Source organism: Ascaphus truei, chromosome 6 (assembly GCF_040206685.1).
Source record: "Ascaphus truei isolate aAscTru1 chromosome 6, aAscTru1.hap1, whole genome shotgun sequence".
Lineage (NCBI taxonomy): Eukaryota > Metazoa > Chordata > Amphibia > Anura > Ascaphidae > Ascaphus > Ascaphus truei.
In genome coordinates this window covers 61699531-61713886 of record NC_134488.1, presented here as the reverse complement: position 1 = coordinate 61713886, position 14356 = coordinate 61699531, and the positions used below count along the sequence as shown (strand labels likewise).

General features: G+C 43.7%; 1 protein-coding gene across 1 annotated transcript in view; it reads left to right on the top strand.

Moving 5' to 3' along the window:
• The window catches only part of CSF3R (colony stimulating factor 3 receptor), a 62018-nt gene that overhangs the window by 32136 nt on the left and 15526 nt on the right, over positions 1–14356 (top strand). Inside the window, exons 5-11 of the mRNA XM_075604532.1 lie at positions 1127–1423; positions 1778–1901; positions 3043–3230; positions 4236–4390; positions 7445–7598; positions 9204–9289; positions 11046–11256. Of these exons, the coding sequence (XP_075460647.1) occupies positions 1127–1423; positions 1778–1901; positions 3043–3230; positions 4236–4390; positions 7445–7598; positions 9204–9289; positions 11046–11256 (1215 nt within the window). The remainder of the gene's footprint in view (positions 1–1126; positions 1424–1777; positions 1902–3042; positions 3231–4235; positions 4391–7444; positions 7599–9203; positions 9290–11045; positions 11257–14356) is intronic.

The window sequence follows — 14356 nt, the reverse complement described above, 5'->3', positions numbered from 1 at the left end:
AGGGGTTTTTCTGTGTCTTTCATTAGTGAGTTGTAGTGCAGACCTTGGATTTTGCACGAAATGCTGTGTTATTTGGCGCAATAAGAGGAGTTATCGGGAGCGGTTATATGGAGCAATAGGAGGAGTTGTAGGGAAAGGTTATATGGAACAATAGGAGGAGTTATAGGGAGAGGTTATATGGAACAATAGGAGGATTTATAGGGAGGGGTTATATGGAGCAATACGAGGAGTTATAGGGAGCAATAGGAGGAGTTATGTGGAGCGGTTAAATGGAGCAATATGAGTCTTTAGGGAGAGGTTAAATGGAGCAATAAAAAGAGTTATTGGGAGCATTTATATGGATCAATAAGAGGAGTTAAAGGGAACTGTTATATTGAACAATTGGAGGAGTTTTAAGGAGTGGTTTTATGGAGCAATGAGGAGGTGCAGGGAGTGGTTGTATGAGACACTAGGAGGAGGTAAAGGGAGCAGTTATATGGAGGAACAGGAGAAGTTATATGAGACACTAGGCAGAGACCATAGAAAAAGAAAAAACTACACACCAGATTGTGTGAAAAAATATGATTACTTGTTCAAATAAACTCTGAGAGACTATCTGGATATAAGACAGAATAAACGCTCACTGATTGGTGCAACCAGTGTCTATATAACAATGACACAACTTGACAATGTGACAAGTGATAAATAATAATAAACCTCATACAAAAGGCCTAAAAGTCTGCTGCTGGTCAACATAGATGGCTCAACATCTCAGGGAATAGTATGAAAAGAAAAGAGACAGCGCACGACTCTCATAGTGTAAAGATGTTAATATAATGTGACAAAGTATGGGTGGTAAGTGTTGCACGTACAGAAAATACAATCTTTAAAACATGGCATGTTTAGGGTACATGTTACCACTACAGCAATCAGTTGAATGACCCCCTCCAACAATCAGGAGAAACCCTGACATGAGGGCTGCATTTTTTTCATTTACCTTTCAGGGGAAATCGCAGGTTTGTAAGCTTTTCCGGGTAGAAAAGGGTGTTAAACAATTGCAATGGACATCAACAGTTAACACAATGTGTGTATCCTTCTCAATACTTTGCTTATTTTCCTATTATTTGTTGTTTTCCTGTTCCTGCAGGCACCCAGTCTTGCGGGGTTATTGCTGTGGAATCCCCCGTAATCCTCCTCGGGGCCCCTCTGTCCGCCTCCTGCACCCTGCGCAGAGAGAGTTGCAGAGGTTTGGAGAAAGGCGTACCCCAAGTGGTGTGGAAATTAGATGGGGATTTTATACCAGCAACACAGGTCAGCAGTGACCACGAGAGCACATCCACGGTGAACCTCCGGAGCTTCAACAAGTCCACGGGATTCCTCTCCTGCTATGCCAAAGGGATCAAAGAAATGCAACTGGTAGACAGAGTGCAGATAAGTGCAGGCTGTGAGTATCGCCTTTTGTTTTGTAGATCCTCTTAGGGTTTTCAGATACCCCATATTTCAGTACTGATTTTTTTTTTTATATAGGGAAGCCAACCTTTAAAGATTGAAATCAGTGGGATTTAATTTAGGAGTGTAGTGAGACTCCATTAAAGTCTATGAGATGCTGATGCTAAATATCCGTGAGTCACAGAAAATCAGTGGGCGTTGACAGGTCCAGGAATAACTGCAGTTGACCTGACACTAAAGTATCCTGAATTTGGTGAATTTGGTGACAATGAGGGCAGTGTACTGTGTAAAGAATTATTATTATTAAACGAATTGAAAGAGCGCATAACATCTCTCTGTAATCTTATAGACCCCCCGTCTCCGCCCTCCAAGCTCAGCTGCGTGATGAACCTCACAGATGACAGCGTGACCTGCTCCTGGGACCCTGGGAGAGACCCCCTAATCACAACCAATGTCACACTCTCAATTCACAGGCGAGTGCTGTGTGTCAGGGACTTCCCCTTTGTTTACTTGATTAGAGCTGATATCTTCTCCAGCACTGGTATATAAGGGGCATCGCCAGGCGAGTCTTCATGTTAAAATTCCCACTTCCAAAAAATGTCCCTGTCTGACTTCTATTAAAGGGGTTACACTTGGGTTATTGATGCTTATCTGTTGAAAAAAATCTAACATCTCTAACTAAATCAATAAATCATTTTTTTAAAGTTAGTTTGTCAATATGGGAAACTGACCCCCAGAACTGCTCCCGTTTGTCCTATATATCCTGAACAGGAGTTTGCACAGGCAAAGCCCCCTCTCCCTCCCACCTTCTCTTTATTGGCTCTCACTGGGACAGGGTTGGCTAGAGGTTGAGAAAACACGTGCTTGACAAGCGCTCCCCCCGTTCAGAAGCCCCAAGATTTAATTTCCACAAGTGATATTTCATTTACTGTAGGGTGGAGGGTTCTTGTAACTTTTTTTTACCCACCATAACATTTTTAATGTCTGGTTATACCCACGTACCAGCTTCACATTGCAGAACCAACAACTAACCTCACACTGATGAGCTGTCTGTGAGTATGTTTACTGGCTCTACACTTCTTTATCCCAGGCTGTGCTGAAAAGCGGTGCAATACGGCAGGCATAAACATATAGGGGTCCATGTTAAAATGGATGAGAAGTAAAGAGTGACATGCTGTGTGCTCCTTTGCATGTCATTACCCAGAATCCCTGGCTGCAGTGCAAGCACTATTTGCTAAGCGAAGATGGGGACAGGCAGGGTTGCAGACCCGTTTGAGACACGCAAATGCAGCACAAGTGGTATTTTTACTTACTTAATTTCAAAGAGACAGACAAATCTTTATGTCTATGGAAGACAATGACATTGTGACATTGTGACATAGTGACTTTTTTTTTACAAAATGATGCATTTGGATTGTAAACTCCTTGGGGCAGGAGCCAGCACCCTCTTTCCTATTGTTTTTCTTAATTTATATGTATTTGTTTTGTTATAGTCTTCCCTCCCACAATGTACTGTGCTGTGGAATATGTTGGTGCCATACAAGTGAAAGATTATGATAATATTAAATGTACTTGCATCTATAAGTTATAGGGAAATCTACCTGTGTATTATAGGCTTAAGGGGCAGTGTGGGAACTTGGGCGAGAAGAAGCTGGATTGCATCCCCATTAGGGGTCAGAGCTCATGCATCATTCCCCGTGAACAATTCAACCCGTACCAGAACATTGAAATTTGGGTCACAGTGCAAAATGCGTTGGGGTCTGCAGCCTCTATCCCTCTCTGTCTTCTCCCAATGGATGCTGGTATGTTCTACTCAAATCTAGGCTACAGTATGTCCAGAATATGGACATATTTACTAAGTGCTGCAAAGTTATATAATGTTATAAACATAGCAAAAGTGGTCTAACTCTTTGCTGCCTGTGCAGCCTCTCTTCTTAGATTGTTTTTCTTTTAATTGTATTTATGTTTATTTCTGACCCTGTCAAAATTAGGGAGACCCCCTGGTTCAGCATATATTTAATTCTGTACTTCCCTATGTCCTGTATAACCCTTTTCCTGTATTTTATTTAACCCCTGAACCAATGTGTTGCACACTAATCCTGCAGCAAAGGGGTTAAGTTAGGATTAACTAACACACCATGCATTGCTCTCTCTCGCTTATTAATTACACTTTACCTGCCCAAAAATCTTCTGATTGTGTTAGATTTGCTGGAAATTCTCCCATTTCCCAGAGTCTGCAAATAAGGTGCAAGTAAGACAGTGCCTCTTTATATAGCGTCGAAAATGCTGGGCCTTTGCAAGTGTGTGTACAATTTGAGCGACATGTTGATATTTCCCTTCACTTAATTAGCTCAGTCTGTTAATGAGCTACACACTCATGGCTATTGTAACATTGCTGTATTTTGTATGGTGGAGGGTTTAGAGTCAGTGACCAAGCTCAGACAGATGAGTCCAAACTGATAAATAGCTGTCTCTGAGTGGGTTTACTAACTGTATTTCCTTGTCCCAAATTGAGCTGTATAAACTGTGTAACGCAGTAAGCAAATGCTCTAGGGAATGTACATATTAAAGTGAATAGGAAGCTAAAGTTTGCATGTCATTACCCAGAATCCATGTCTGTGGCTTAACCGGTATATGATAGGTAAATGAAGTAGGTGTAGGGAAGTGTAGAAAACATGTAGATAGACTCACAGGTCTTGTATCTTTTCTTACTTTTAAACTTGGTGAAAAGGCCAAGTGAAGTGAAGCGATAGTGAAGCGTTAGTTAGGGTTTATTTGTCTGAACTGGGTATGTGTTTGTATTTCAGTGAAACTGGACCCTCTAACCATCCAGGAAGTGGCCTCTGTACCTTCTCGACCAGGCTGTGTCAACGTACGGTGGAAAGAAGTAAAAAAGCGGACATGGTTAGACCAACGGTACCAGCTGCGTTACAGAAGAGAAGAGGAAAAGCAATGGACAGAGGTGGGTGGCTCAGGTGGCTGTATATATATATATATATTTCAAAATGGCTGCACTCTCCTGAAAAAAAGCCCTTAGGTGCTGATAGCCTTGCTAGGTAAATGGAGAGAAAGCATATAGAGGGGTAAGTGTATATAATATACACAAAATACCGGCACCGAATCAAAAAAGTCGGTTTATTAAATCCATGGAACACCAAATATCCTGAGGTTTTGTTCCCGAGACCAACCCCAAACCAGGTATTTAGTGTATATTTATGTGTGTGTGTGTGTATAATTTCCAAGGGATATTAAAAGACAACTGGCCAAGAGGGAGAATGAAATCTGAAAATATGTTGGAGCAACATGGAGAAGAGAGGCAGTACCTGGAAAATCATTGGGGAGGACGTCATCCAGCAGTGGATTAACAAGAGCTGAAGATGATGAGAGGTGTGTGAGTGTATATCTCTCCTAATCCATAAAAAGAGGAGACAACGAAGAGCTCAAGAACCGCAGACCAATCAGTATACTTCCAATCACTTACAAGATTTTTACGAAGATACTCACTAATCGGCTGGAAAAAGCCCTGGACTTTGCCCAGCACAGAGAACAGGTAGAATTTAGCAGTGGATACAACACATTGGACCACATTACATTTTAACAAGAAGGTATTTTCCAAAGTAATGAATATGATCTACTGCTCATTTTAGGATTCATAGATTCCGAAAGATTACCTCGGCTGTTTTAAATGCATTAAGGAGTCAAAATGTTGAAAAAAAATGTACATTGATGTTAGAAGGAACATTCACGAGAATGCCACATCATCAATTAGACTACATGTGGATACAAGCATGGTAAGGATGAGAAAATGTGTGTGAACGGGGAACACCATGTTACCAAAGATTTTCACTGCAACACTTTTTAAGAATTGTTCAATACATTGAATTGGGAAGATAAAGGAATCAAACTCAATGGTGAATAGTTGAGTCGCCTACAATCTGCAGATGACTGTTATTTTTGCCATAAGTCCAGGAAACCTGCAGCAACAAATCGATGAACTCCATGGAGCAAGTAGGAAGGTCGGCTTCCATACAAACGTCAGCAAGACCAAAGTCTACAAAGATCAAAATAAATGGGATAGAAGGGGTTTTAGTGGTTAGGATAGGGGGTTAACCTAAGGGGTTTTAGTGGTTAGTTTAAAGGGTTTTAGGGTCTGGGCTTAGGGTAGGGAGTTTTATAGTAAGAGCTTAGGATACGGTATATTAGTGTAAGGGTTAACGATAGGGCGTTTTGGCCCTTACCTTTGTAGCGTAGCGGCAGGCGGCGACAGATCTCGGTGACGAGGTGTTGCAGCAAAGCGACGGCGGTCATTTGATCGCGGTCATAACGGCTTAGTGTGCCTACTGCGTGGTTTACTTGCACCCCCCTAACAAACTGAGACGACACAGTTGTGTGGAAATAAAAATGGTCACAGCTTTATTGTTTTAACAATACCTGAAAATAACTGTCAGCCATAATCTTAGTCCTTTGTCATCCCTGTTCTCGGTATCTTCCGGCGGGGGGAGCCCTCCTCCACCCGCCATAATCTACCGTCCACCAGGAGAGACACTCTCCGCCGCGAGAGACACTCTCCACGGCCCCCGTCTACCGTTCACTGGGAGAGACACTCTCCGCCGCGACACACACTCTCCACGGCCCCCGTCTACCGTTCACTGGGAGAGATACTCTCCGCCGCGACACACACTCTCCACGGCCCCTAGGTCCCCATTATCAGTGCCGCCTGGGCCTACCCGCATAGGATAGAGCCCAGCTGCCTATGATTGGTGCCAGGGTACAGCGCCTGACCGCCTGCGTTGGCGCCTCCAGCCCGCACAATCTTTTCAGGGGGACCGTTACCTGGCGGCCCATCCGCATCAGATGGAGCCCCATTTCGGGTATTCACGGTGTCCTACGATGACTGGCCTGACAGTTCCGCCAAAGCTGTAACGATGGATCTGCTAACAGATTCATAAGATATGGTTAGACACAACACAACATTACATTCTCAATGGGATGGGTGGGTGGGAAAACAGAATCAGTGATCAGTTTCTGCAAGCGCTGGGCTTAAATAGCCCGCCCCATTAGCCCCTCCCCTTGTTGATTTGCGCGCAAATCCACCAAACCTCGTGGTGGGGGAAGGAAAGGAAGGCACGTTAAGTACCCCCTGGAGGCACAGAGCCATTATTGACGCGACGGACCCATTTTGGGACCTCTGCTTCTCTTTTGATCGTGGTGAAATGGCTGCAGCCAAATGTCCTAGACTGGTTTCTGGTTATAGCTGTTTCCAGATGTGTACGCTTTTTTGTTTCTGTACCAATTATTGACGTCAGTAAGGGTACATTAGGGAGATGGGGGCTTGTGTTTGTTCATCATCATTATCATCATCATGATAAAGGTCCTACTAGGGAAGGAAACATTGATCTTTGACACCAAACCTTTTTCCTTATTTTCATCAGTCGACAATACTGGCTCCTGGATATAATATATTTACAAATTCATCTCCTTGGTGTCCTGTCCATCAGTGTGTTTGTATGTATGTATATAATTTAGAAGCATCAGAAAACTCAACGTAGGGAGAGATGCATGCTGGGTATTACCCAAAGAGACAGGAAAAAGAATGAATGGTTTCAAAATCAAACAAAAGTCTGTGACATCAGCACAAGGGGGAAGAAATTAAAATGGCAGTGGGCCGGACATATCGCAAGAAGAAAATACCATTGTTGGACAAAGATGGTACTCGACTGGATTCCAAGAAAAATTGAAATACCAAGATGACGATCAAAAGTAAAATGGGAGGAGGAAATCAAAACATTTGCTGGAGAAACGTGGAGAAGAGAGGCTTCTAACCGCAGTACTTGGAGATCAATGGGGAGGCCTCTATCCAGCAGTGGATCGACGAGCTGAAAATAAGTATATGCATGCGAGTGTGCATAAATATATAAGTATAACTATATTTACAACACTTTATTGCCATTGCAAAAACCTTTTTATCAAGTGTCCATGCATTACCTAAATGCATTGCGTCTGTATCTTTGCTCAGCCTCTAGATATGGTTAACGGCTCCATGATGACAGAACACTGCAGCCTCTTACCTGCCACAAAGTATCACTTCCAGATCCGCTGTATCAAGAGCTCTCTGAGGGGGCACTGGAGTGAGTGGAGCACAGAGAGAAGCCTGGTCACTCTGGAATCAGGTTGGTGCCTTAAACAGATAACAGCTGTTTCTCTCTAATTCAAAATATGATTGAAAGTTCACCCCCCTCCCCCACTCCTGCAGGGAAAGTCCCTCTGCAAATCCCTGCTGCTTGATAGAATTAGATGCCTATACAGACACACACAAACACACACCCATATTATACTGGGGTATTGTTTCTGGGTGATCTTAGTTCCTGCACCATGTTGTAGGGATCAGCAGGAAGCTCCCAATAGGAATAAGCAATGGGGCTGTAACACAAGTTGGGAGTGAGATCAAAAAAATGTAATACCCCATTTATTTAAAGTAGAATTATTTATTGTGGGTTTGATGTTATTTTGTATTTACCTTTTCCCTAATAAATATATATATAGATGTAGCCGAGCTCCTCGCTTACCTCCGCTGTGGGCGGGGGAGCCGCTGGCTTGTCCGGGTGCCGCCAGAGTAGAGGCGGACCCGGCTGTGAGGGGAAAGTGCTCCGGTGCTCCAGAACTCAGAGGCGGACTGCCGATTAGGGCGCCACCATCTTGGGAATGTTTGCGCATGTGTGATGGAGCTTTGCACATGCACAGTGAGTAATAGTTGCGGCGGCCATTAGGGGCAGGCTCCGCATGGGACTACAAGTCCCAGCAGCCCCAGAAGCTGCCTCCCTTTTAGCGAGACACAACCAATAGGGCTAACGGATCCACGGTGGCACTGTGTGCTCATTTGAATGTCATTTCCCAGAATCCCTTGCTGCAGTGAAAGTGCTGTGTGCTGGGTGATAATGGTGAAAGGCGGAATTGCAGACCTGTCCAAGACATGCAAATGAGCATACAGTCATATTTCCATTTGCTATATGCTATGCTGTGGAGGGTTTTTGTCACTTTTTTTTACCCACAATAACTTAAATAAGTATGGTAAAACTGATCCTGCTTCATTTTTGCATAACCAGTAGAACCAACCCCACACTGAATAGACCCATTAAGGTCAAGTCTGTCTGTCAGTCTGTCTGTCTGTCTGTCTGTCTACTGGATATGCATCTTAATCCCTGGCTGTGCTCAAAGCTGTGACCATGCAGCAAGCTTCAGCCTATAAGGGAACCATGTTGAATGGTTTTGAAGCAAAAGGTGGCACTGTGTGCTCATTTGAATGTCATTTCCCAGAATCCCTTGCTGCAGTGAAAGTGCTGTGTGCTGGGTGATAATGGTGAAAGGTGGGGTTACAGACCTGTCTAAGACATGCAAATGAGCATACAGTCATATTTCCATTTGCTAAATATATATAGATAGCTAGATAGATATTATATATATATATATATATATATATATATATATATATATATATATATATATATATATACACATATATATATACAGAGTAACAAAGAGACAGCACACCGCAATATATTGCGGTGTGCTGTCTCTTTGTTACCTGGATTTCCCTGGTTACCCTGTACATGTTTCTATATGGGACGAGCATCTGCCTTCATTTGAGAGACCGTGAGTGCAAACTATTTTTTCATTGACTATATATACACACGTCTATGTATTGAAGCTAGGAATGACAGGCAAATAAGTGACATAAATGAGAAACAGAGGTTATTTTTAAAATATATTTTCTTTAGCTCCCACAGGAAAGCTGGTGACGTGGTGGAGGAGACTACATGCCACAGACACTGTGCGGATGGCGGAGTTTCAGCTGTTGTGGAAGGTACATCATTACAGAGAGACCCTGCGAGGGCCCGCCACACGCAGTGGGACACTCTCTCCCACTCTGTGTACAGATCATATACAATCTAAATTGTGGGCACTAGTCAATGTCATCAAAACTAAAAAGAATAACACTACATATCTTCATGGGGTGTCAGCGAACGAACCAGGAACACCTCATCAGTTCAGAAATATTCCATATAGGAAAAAGTCCAAAAAGTCTTCAATAAAACGACATTTTAATACATCCAATATAACATAAAGTTAAACTGTGCTTTATTTTTTGTTATATTGGATGTATTAAACTGAAATTTTATTGAAGGTGAGTGCTGTTGACTTTTTGCTATGTGTATAGATCATAAATATATTATTATTAATACATCTATATACAACCATGGTTCCCTCTGAGTCAATCCATGGTGCTTTCTCCACTGGTCAAGAATACTTGCTTGGTGGACAGAATATGGCCGCCAGAGTCAACCTTGCTCCGGCGGCCAACAGAAAGTTGCAATGTCATTGGGAGATCACGTTATGACTTTCTATTGGTGACGCCAAGGCCATATATATTGTTTTGTTTGTGTCTCACACTGGCACAAAAACCTATGAATAATTGGATCAGCTCTGGGGGACCCCAGATCAAGTACATTTAAAAAAATTAAAAAAGCAGGCCTTGCTGTATTAAAATGAGCACTGAAAATCTTTTCTCCAGTCATTAACAGGGTTAGAACTTCTGCAAATCCGTCACAGTGCCACTACTTTTGTAAAGCTTTTTCACGTCTGAATATACAGCCAGTGGCGGATTTATACAGCCAGTGGCGGATTTCCATTGGGCCCGATAGGCCCTGGCCTAGAGCTGCAATATTTTTTTATTTTTTTATTTTTTACCCCATTTGCAGAGGCCCCGCTCTCTTCCCCACTGATGCCCATAGAGGCCCTGCTCTCTTCCCCACTGATGCCCATAGAGGCCCCGCTCTCTTCCCCACTGATGCCCATAGAGGCCCCGCTCTCTTCCCCACTGATGTCCACTTCATGCCATCCTCCTCCTTCTGTAGTCTTGTGATAACAGGTTGCCATGACAACGTGGCATCACATGGCGTCACGTTTTCATGGAAACGCAGTGTCACGTGACATTGTGGCATTATTTGATGCCACGGTACGAAGGAAGAGGCGGCACAAATGGTAAATGCCTATGGGCGGCAAAATTTTAACTCCGCCAGTGGATACAATGTATTTTATATTTATTATGCATTTTACCCACTGTCCAGGCCTAAAGTTAATTCAACACACCGCCATGTATGCAGCAACTTGTTCTAATTCTAAACCATTATAAGATGGGAATGGGTGGGACTGAGAATTTAACCATTCACTGCCAGTACCAGGTTACCAGGAGGCTTCTCCAAAAATACTGAACACAAAGGTGAAATATCGGCTGCATACCCAGCAGCAGCTCATTAGGATGGATGAAGCTTCCCAGCCCTCTAGCAATAGCTCTGCTCTCTCCCCGCTCGGGGAAATCATGTGGCCGCCCAAGCCGATCAGGTCACTATGTCCATTCACACACATATCCAGTATTACCTCTAATTTTTTACTGGACAAAGTGTCCCAAATACAGGATAGTCCAGTTCAATACTGGACACCTGGCAACCTTAAGTCATTGCCAGACAGGGCTTCAATGCTTTGCAGGCCCATTTAGACAGTGTAGGGGTTAATATACTGGGCTGTGACCATGTCTAAGCCAGACTGTTGATGCCACACAGGCGTTGAAGAGAGAAGACGCAAACGCCGAATCCCTGTGGTACGTGGTGAGCGCCTCCCCCGGAGCGCACAATGATGACATCATGATCTGCAATACCACGAGTCTCTGGTGCAGCTTCACCATGCCTGATGGGGTGAGAGGGGTTTCCGTCAGGGCTTATAATACGGCTGGACATTCCCCCGAGACAGATGTCATCTTCTCCAACAGGAACGGTGAGAGATGACAGTAACATCCCTCTTACTTGTATGTATCATGTTATTGATATAGCGCCCCAGTTTACGCAGGGCTTTACAAAATTACAACACAAGGTAAATAAAGTGCAAACCATGGAGGTACGCGCAGGTAACATAAGGCAAAGGGACGTCCTGCATCGAAGAGCTTACAATCTAAGGCCCAGGTCCACAAAAAGGTATGAATGGGAGTAAACGCGTGCTAACGCTCAGCACCCTTTGGTAGATCTGGGCCTAAGTGAGATAGCTGCATGTTAAAGGATTAGAAAAGCTTAGTAAAGACTTGATAAAAGTGAGTGCAGGACAGTGACATGTTGAAAAGGTTATTTGAGCTGATTGACACCATTTACAAGCAGCAATGCAGGGGCAAGCAGCATACATGTAAAGCAGCCTATATTTAAAGTAGCCACTTTTAAAGTAGCATGTACAGTAGTGTGGAGTTGAACAGGGAGTTCAATAGGAGTGAAACAAGTGGACAATACACCTACTGCCCCATAATCCTGGATTTAGAACTACGCTGGAAAGGAGGATATTATCTATCCCAGACAACACATCTTAGCACTAAACTATTGCTGCCATGCAGCCGATACTGTTTCTATTTGCTTTGACCTGACTTATTTTCAAAATATGTGCTTCTTCCTACCAGTCTCATTATGTCTCTAACTCTATTCATATATCTCCATCTCTTCTTCCTTCACCACTTCTCAGTTCACATGAACTCCTTTCTTACCTGGGCCCTCTGAGACTACACAGCTATACCCCCTGCACTAAAACACACCCCTACAAATCCTCCTCACACATTCTCTTTATATCCATGCTTCTCCTCCTTGCTCTCCCAACCCTGTCTTATTTCTACATGCTCTCGTCCTCGCCTTCCACATGCAACTTCTACTCCTTCTGGTGTTAACCCATCTAACCTCATACCCATTCCCTGTCACCCTGCCTCCTCTCTCCCTTTCTCCTGTGCCCTTTGGAATGCACGCTCCCTTTTTAATAAGTTCCTTTCTGTGCATGACTTCTTTTTCTCTCACTCTCTGCTCCTCTTTGCTATAACTGAGACCTGTCTCACTCAGTCTGACGCTGCTCTGGAAGCTGCGCTCTCTTATGGTGGCCTTTCTTTCTCCCACACTCCGTGCCCTGATGGCAGGGGTGGATGCATGGGGCTCCTGCTCTCATCTATCTGCCCTTCCTATTCCTCCCTATCTTGCTTTTCCCTCCTTTGAGGCTCACACTGTCCAGATTTTATCTCCTCTCCCTGTCCACGTTAATCCTGGCTCTCTTTCTTTCTTTCTTTCCTCAGACTCCCCTGTTCTTGTCCTTGGGGACTTCAAGTGCCACATTGATGACCCCTCTCTCCCTTGGGCTTCCCGCTATCTCTCTCTAACCTCTTCTTTTGGCCTTCAACAGTGGAATGCAGCCAGCACCCACAAGGATGGCCACTACCTAGATCTGGTTTTCACTAAAACCCTTTCTCTCTCTGATTTCTCCAATATCCCCCTTCCTCTCTCTGACCATCACCTCATCTTCCCTCTCTCACTTCTCCCATTCTCCTTCTCCATCTACCCCTTGTTTCTGCAGAGACCAGCACTCTATTAACCTACCGTCTTTTGATTCCACTTTACGCTCCTCCCTCTCCTCTCTCAGTTCTGTGCCAGACCCTGACAACGTGGTCAGGAACTACAACTCTGCCCTATCCTCCTCTCTTGATCTACATGCCCCACTGTCTCTCTGCCATTCTTGCCCTTCAAACCCCAAAATTCCCACAAGCGCATGCTGCGTTCCTGCACTCGTTCCTCTGAACGCCTCTGGAGGAAATCTCATACTCTCGCAGACTTCCTTCACTACAAATGTATGCTATCCTGTTTCAACTCTTCCCTCTCTCAAGCTAAACAAACCTACTTTTCTTCACTAATCAACACGCACAGGTCTAATCCACACAGACTCTTCTCTGTCTTTGACTCCCTATTCAGACCACCCTCTGCTGCCTGTTCTTCGTCCTCCATCTCACCTCAGGACTTTGCTGACTATTTCAAGGAAAAGGTGGAATCCATATGTCAGGACATCCCCACTGTATCCCTCTTGCATCCTACACCTCTTCCTAACTCTCCTCCTGCCTTCCTTGACTCTTTCTCCGCTGTCACAGAGGAGGATGTTGTTGCTGATCTCCTCTTCTTCCTCTACCACCTGCCCTCTTGACCCCATTCCCTCCCATCTCCTAAAACCTCTTGCTCCTTCTATAATCGCTACACTCTCACACATTTTTAACTCCTCCCTCTATTCTGGTACCTTTCCCTCTTCCTTCAAACATGCAATAGTTATACCATTACTCAAAAACAGCAAGCTTGACCCTACCTGTCTTTCAAACTGTCAGCCTGTCTTCCTCCTGCCTTTTCCCTCTAAACACTTTGAACATCTTGAATTCTCTCACTTGCTCCATTTTCTCAACTCTTATTCTCTCCTAGACCCTCTACAATCTGGCTTCCGCACTGCTCACTCCACTGAAACAGCCCTCACAAAAATAACTAATGACCTCCATGCTGCCAAAGACAGGTGTCATTACACTCTGCTCATATTACTTGACATCTCTGCAGCATTTGATACTGTGGACAACCCTCTTCTCCTTCACATTCTCCATACTCTTGGCATTCATAACAAAGCTCTATATTGGATCTCCTCTTACCTCTCCCATCGTACTTTCAGTGTCTCTTTTGCTAACAGTAAAATGGAGGGCATAAAGTGATTGTGCCCCAAAGAAAATTCACTTAAATGCACACCACTAATTAAAATATAAACTTTTATTTATTATTACATAAAACATATATTACCGAGTGTATATATAACTATGTTTAAAAATAAATTAAATCAAATAACAAATGCACCAGTGTCCCCCTCAAATATAACAACTCCTACTCAGAACATAGTGATAGGGTGATGGGGGTTAAATGGTGCAATCAGCAGAGGTGGAAAACCACCATATCAGTGGATAGCACAGATAGTGTATTGATAGTGTTACCAGTGCAGAAATTAGTGATGGATATTAAATCCCTATTTTGTTTCACCACCAATAGAGTACTTAGTATTT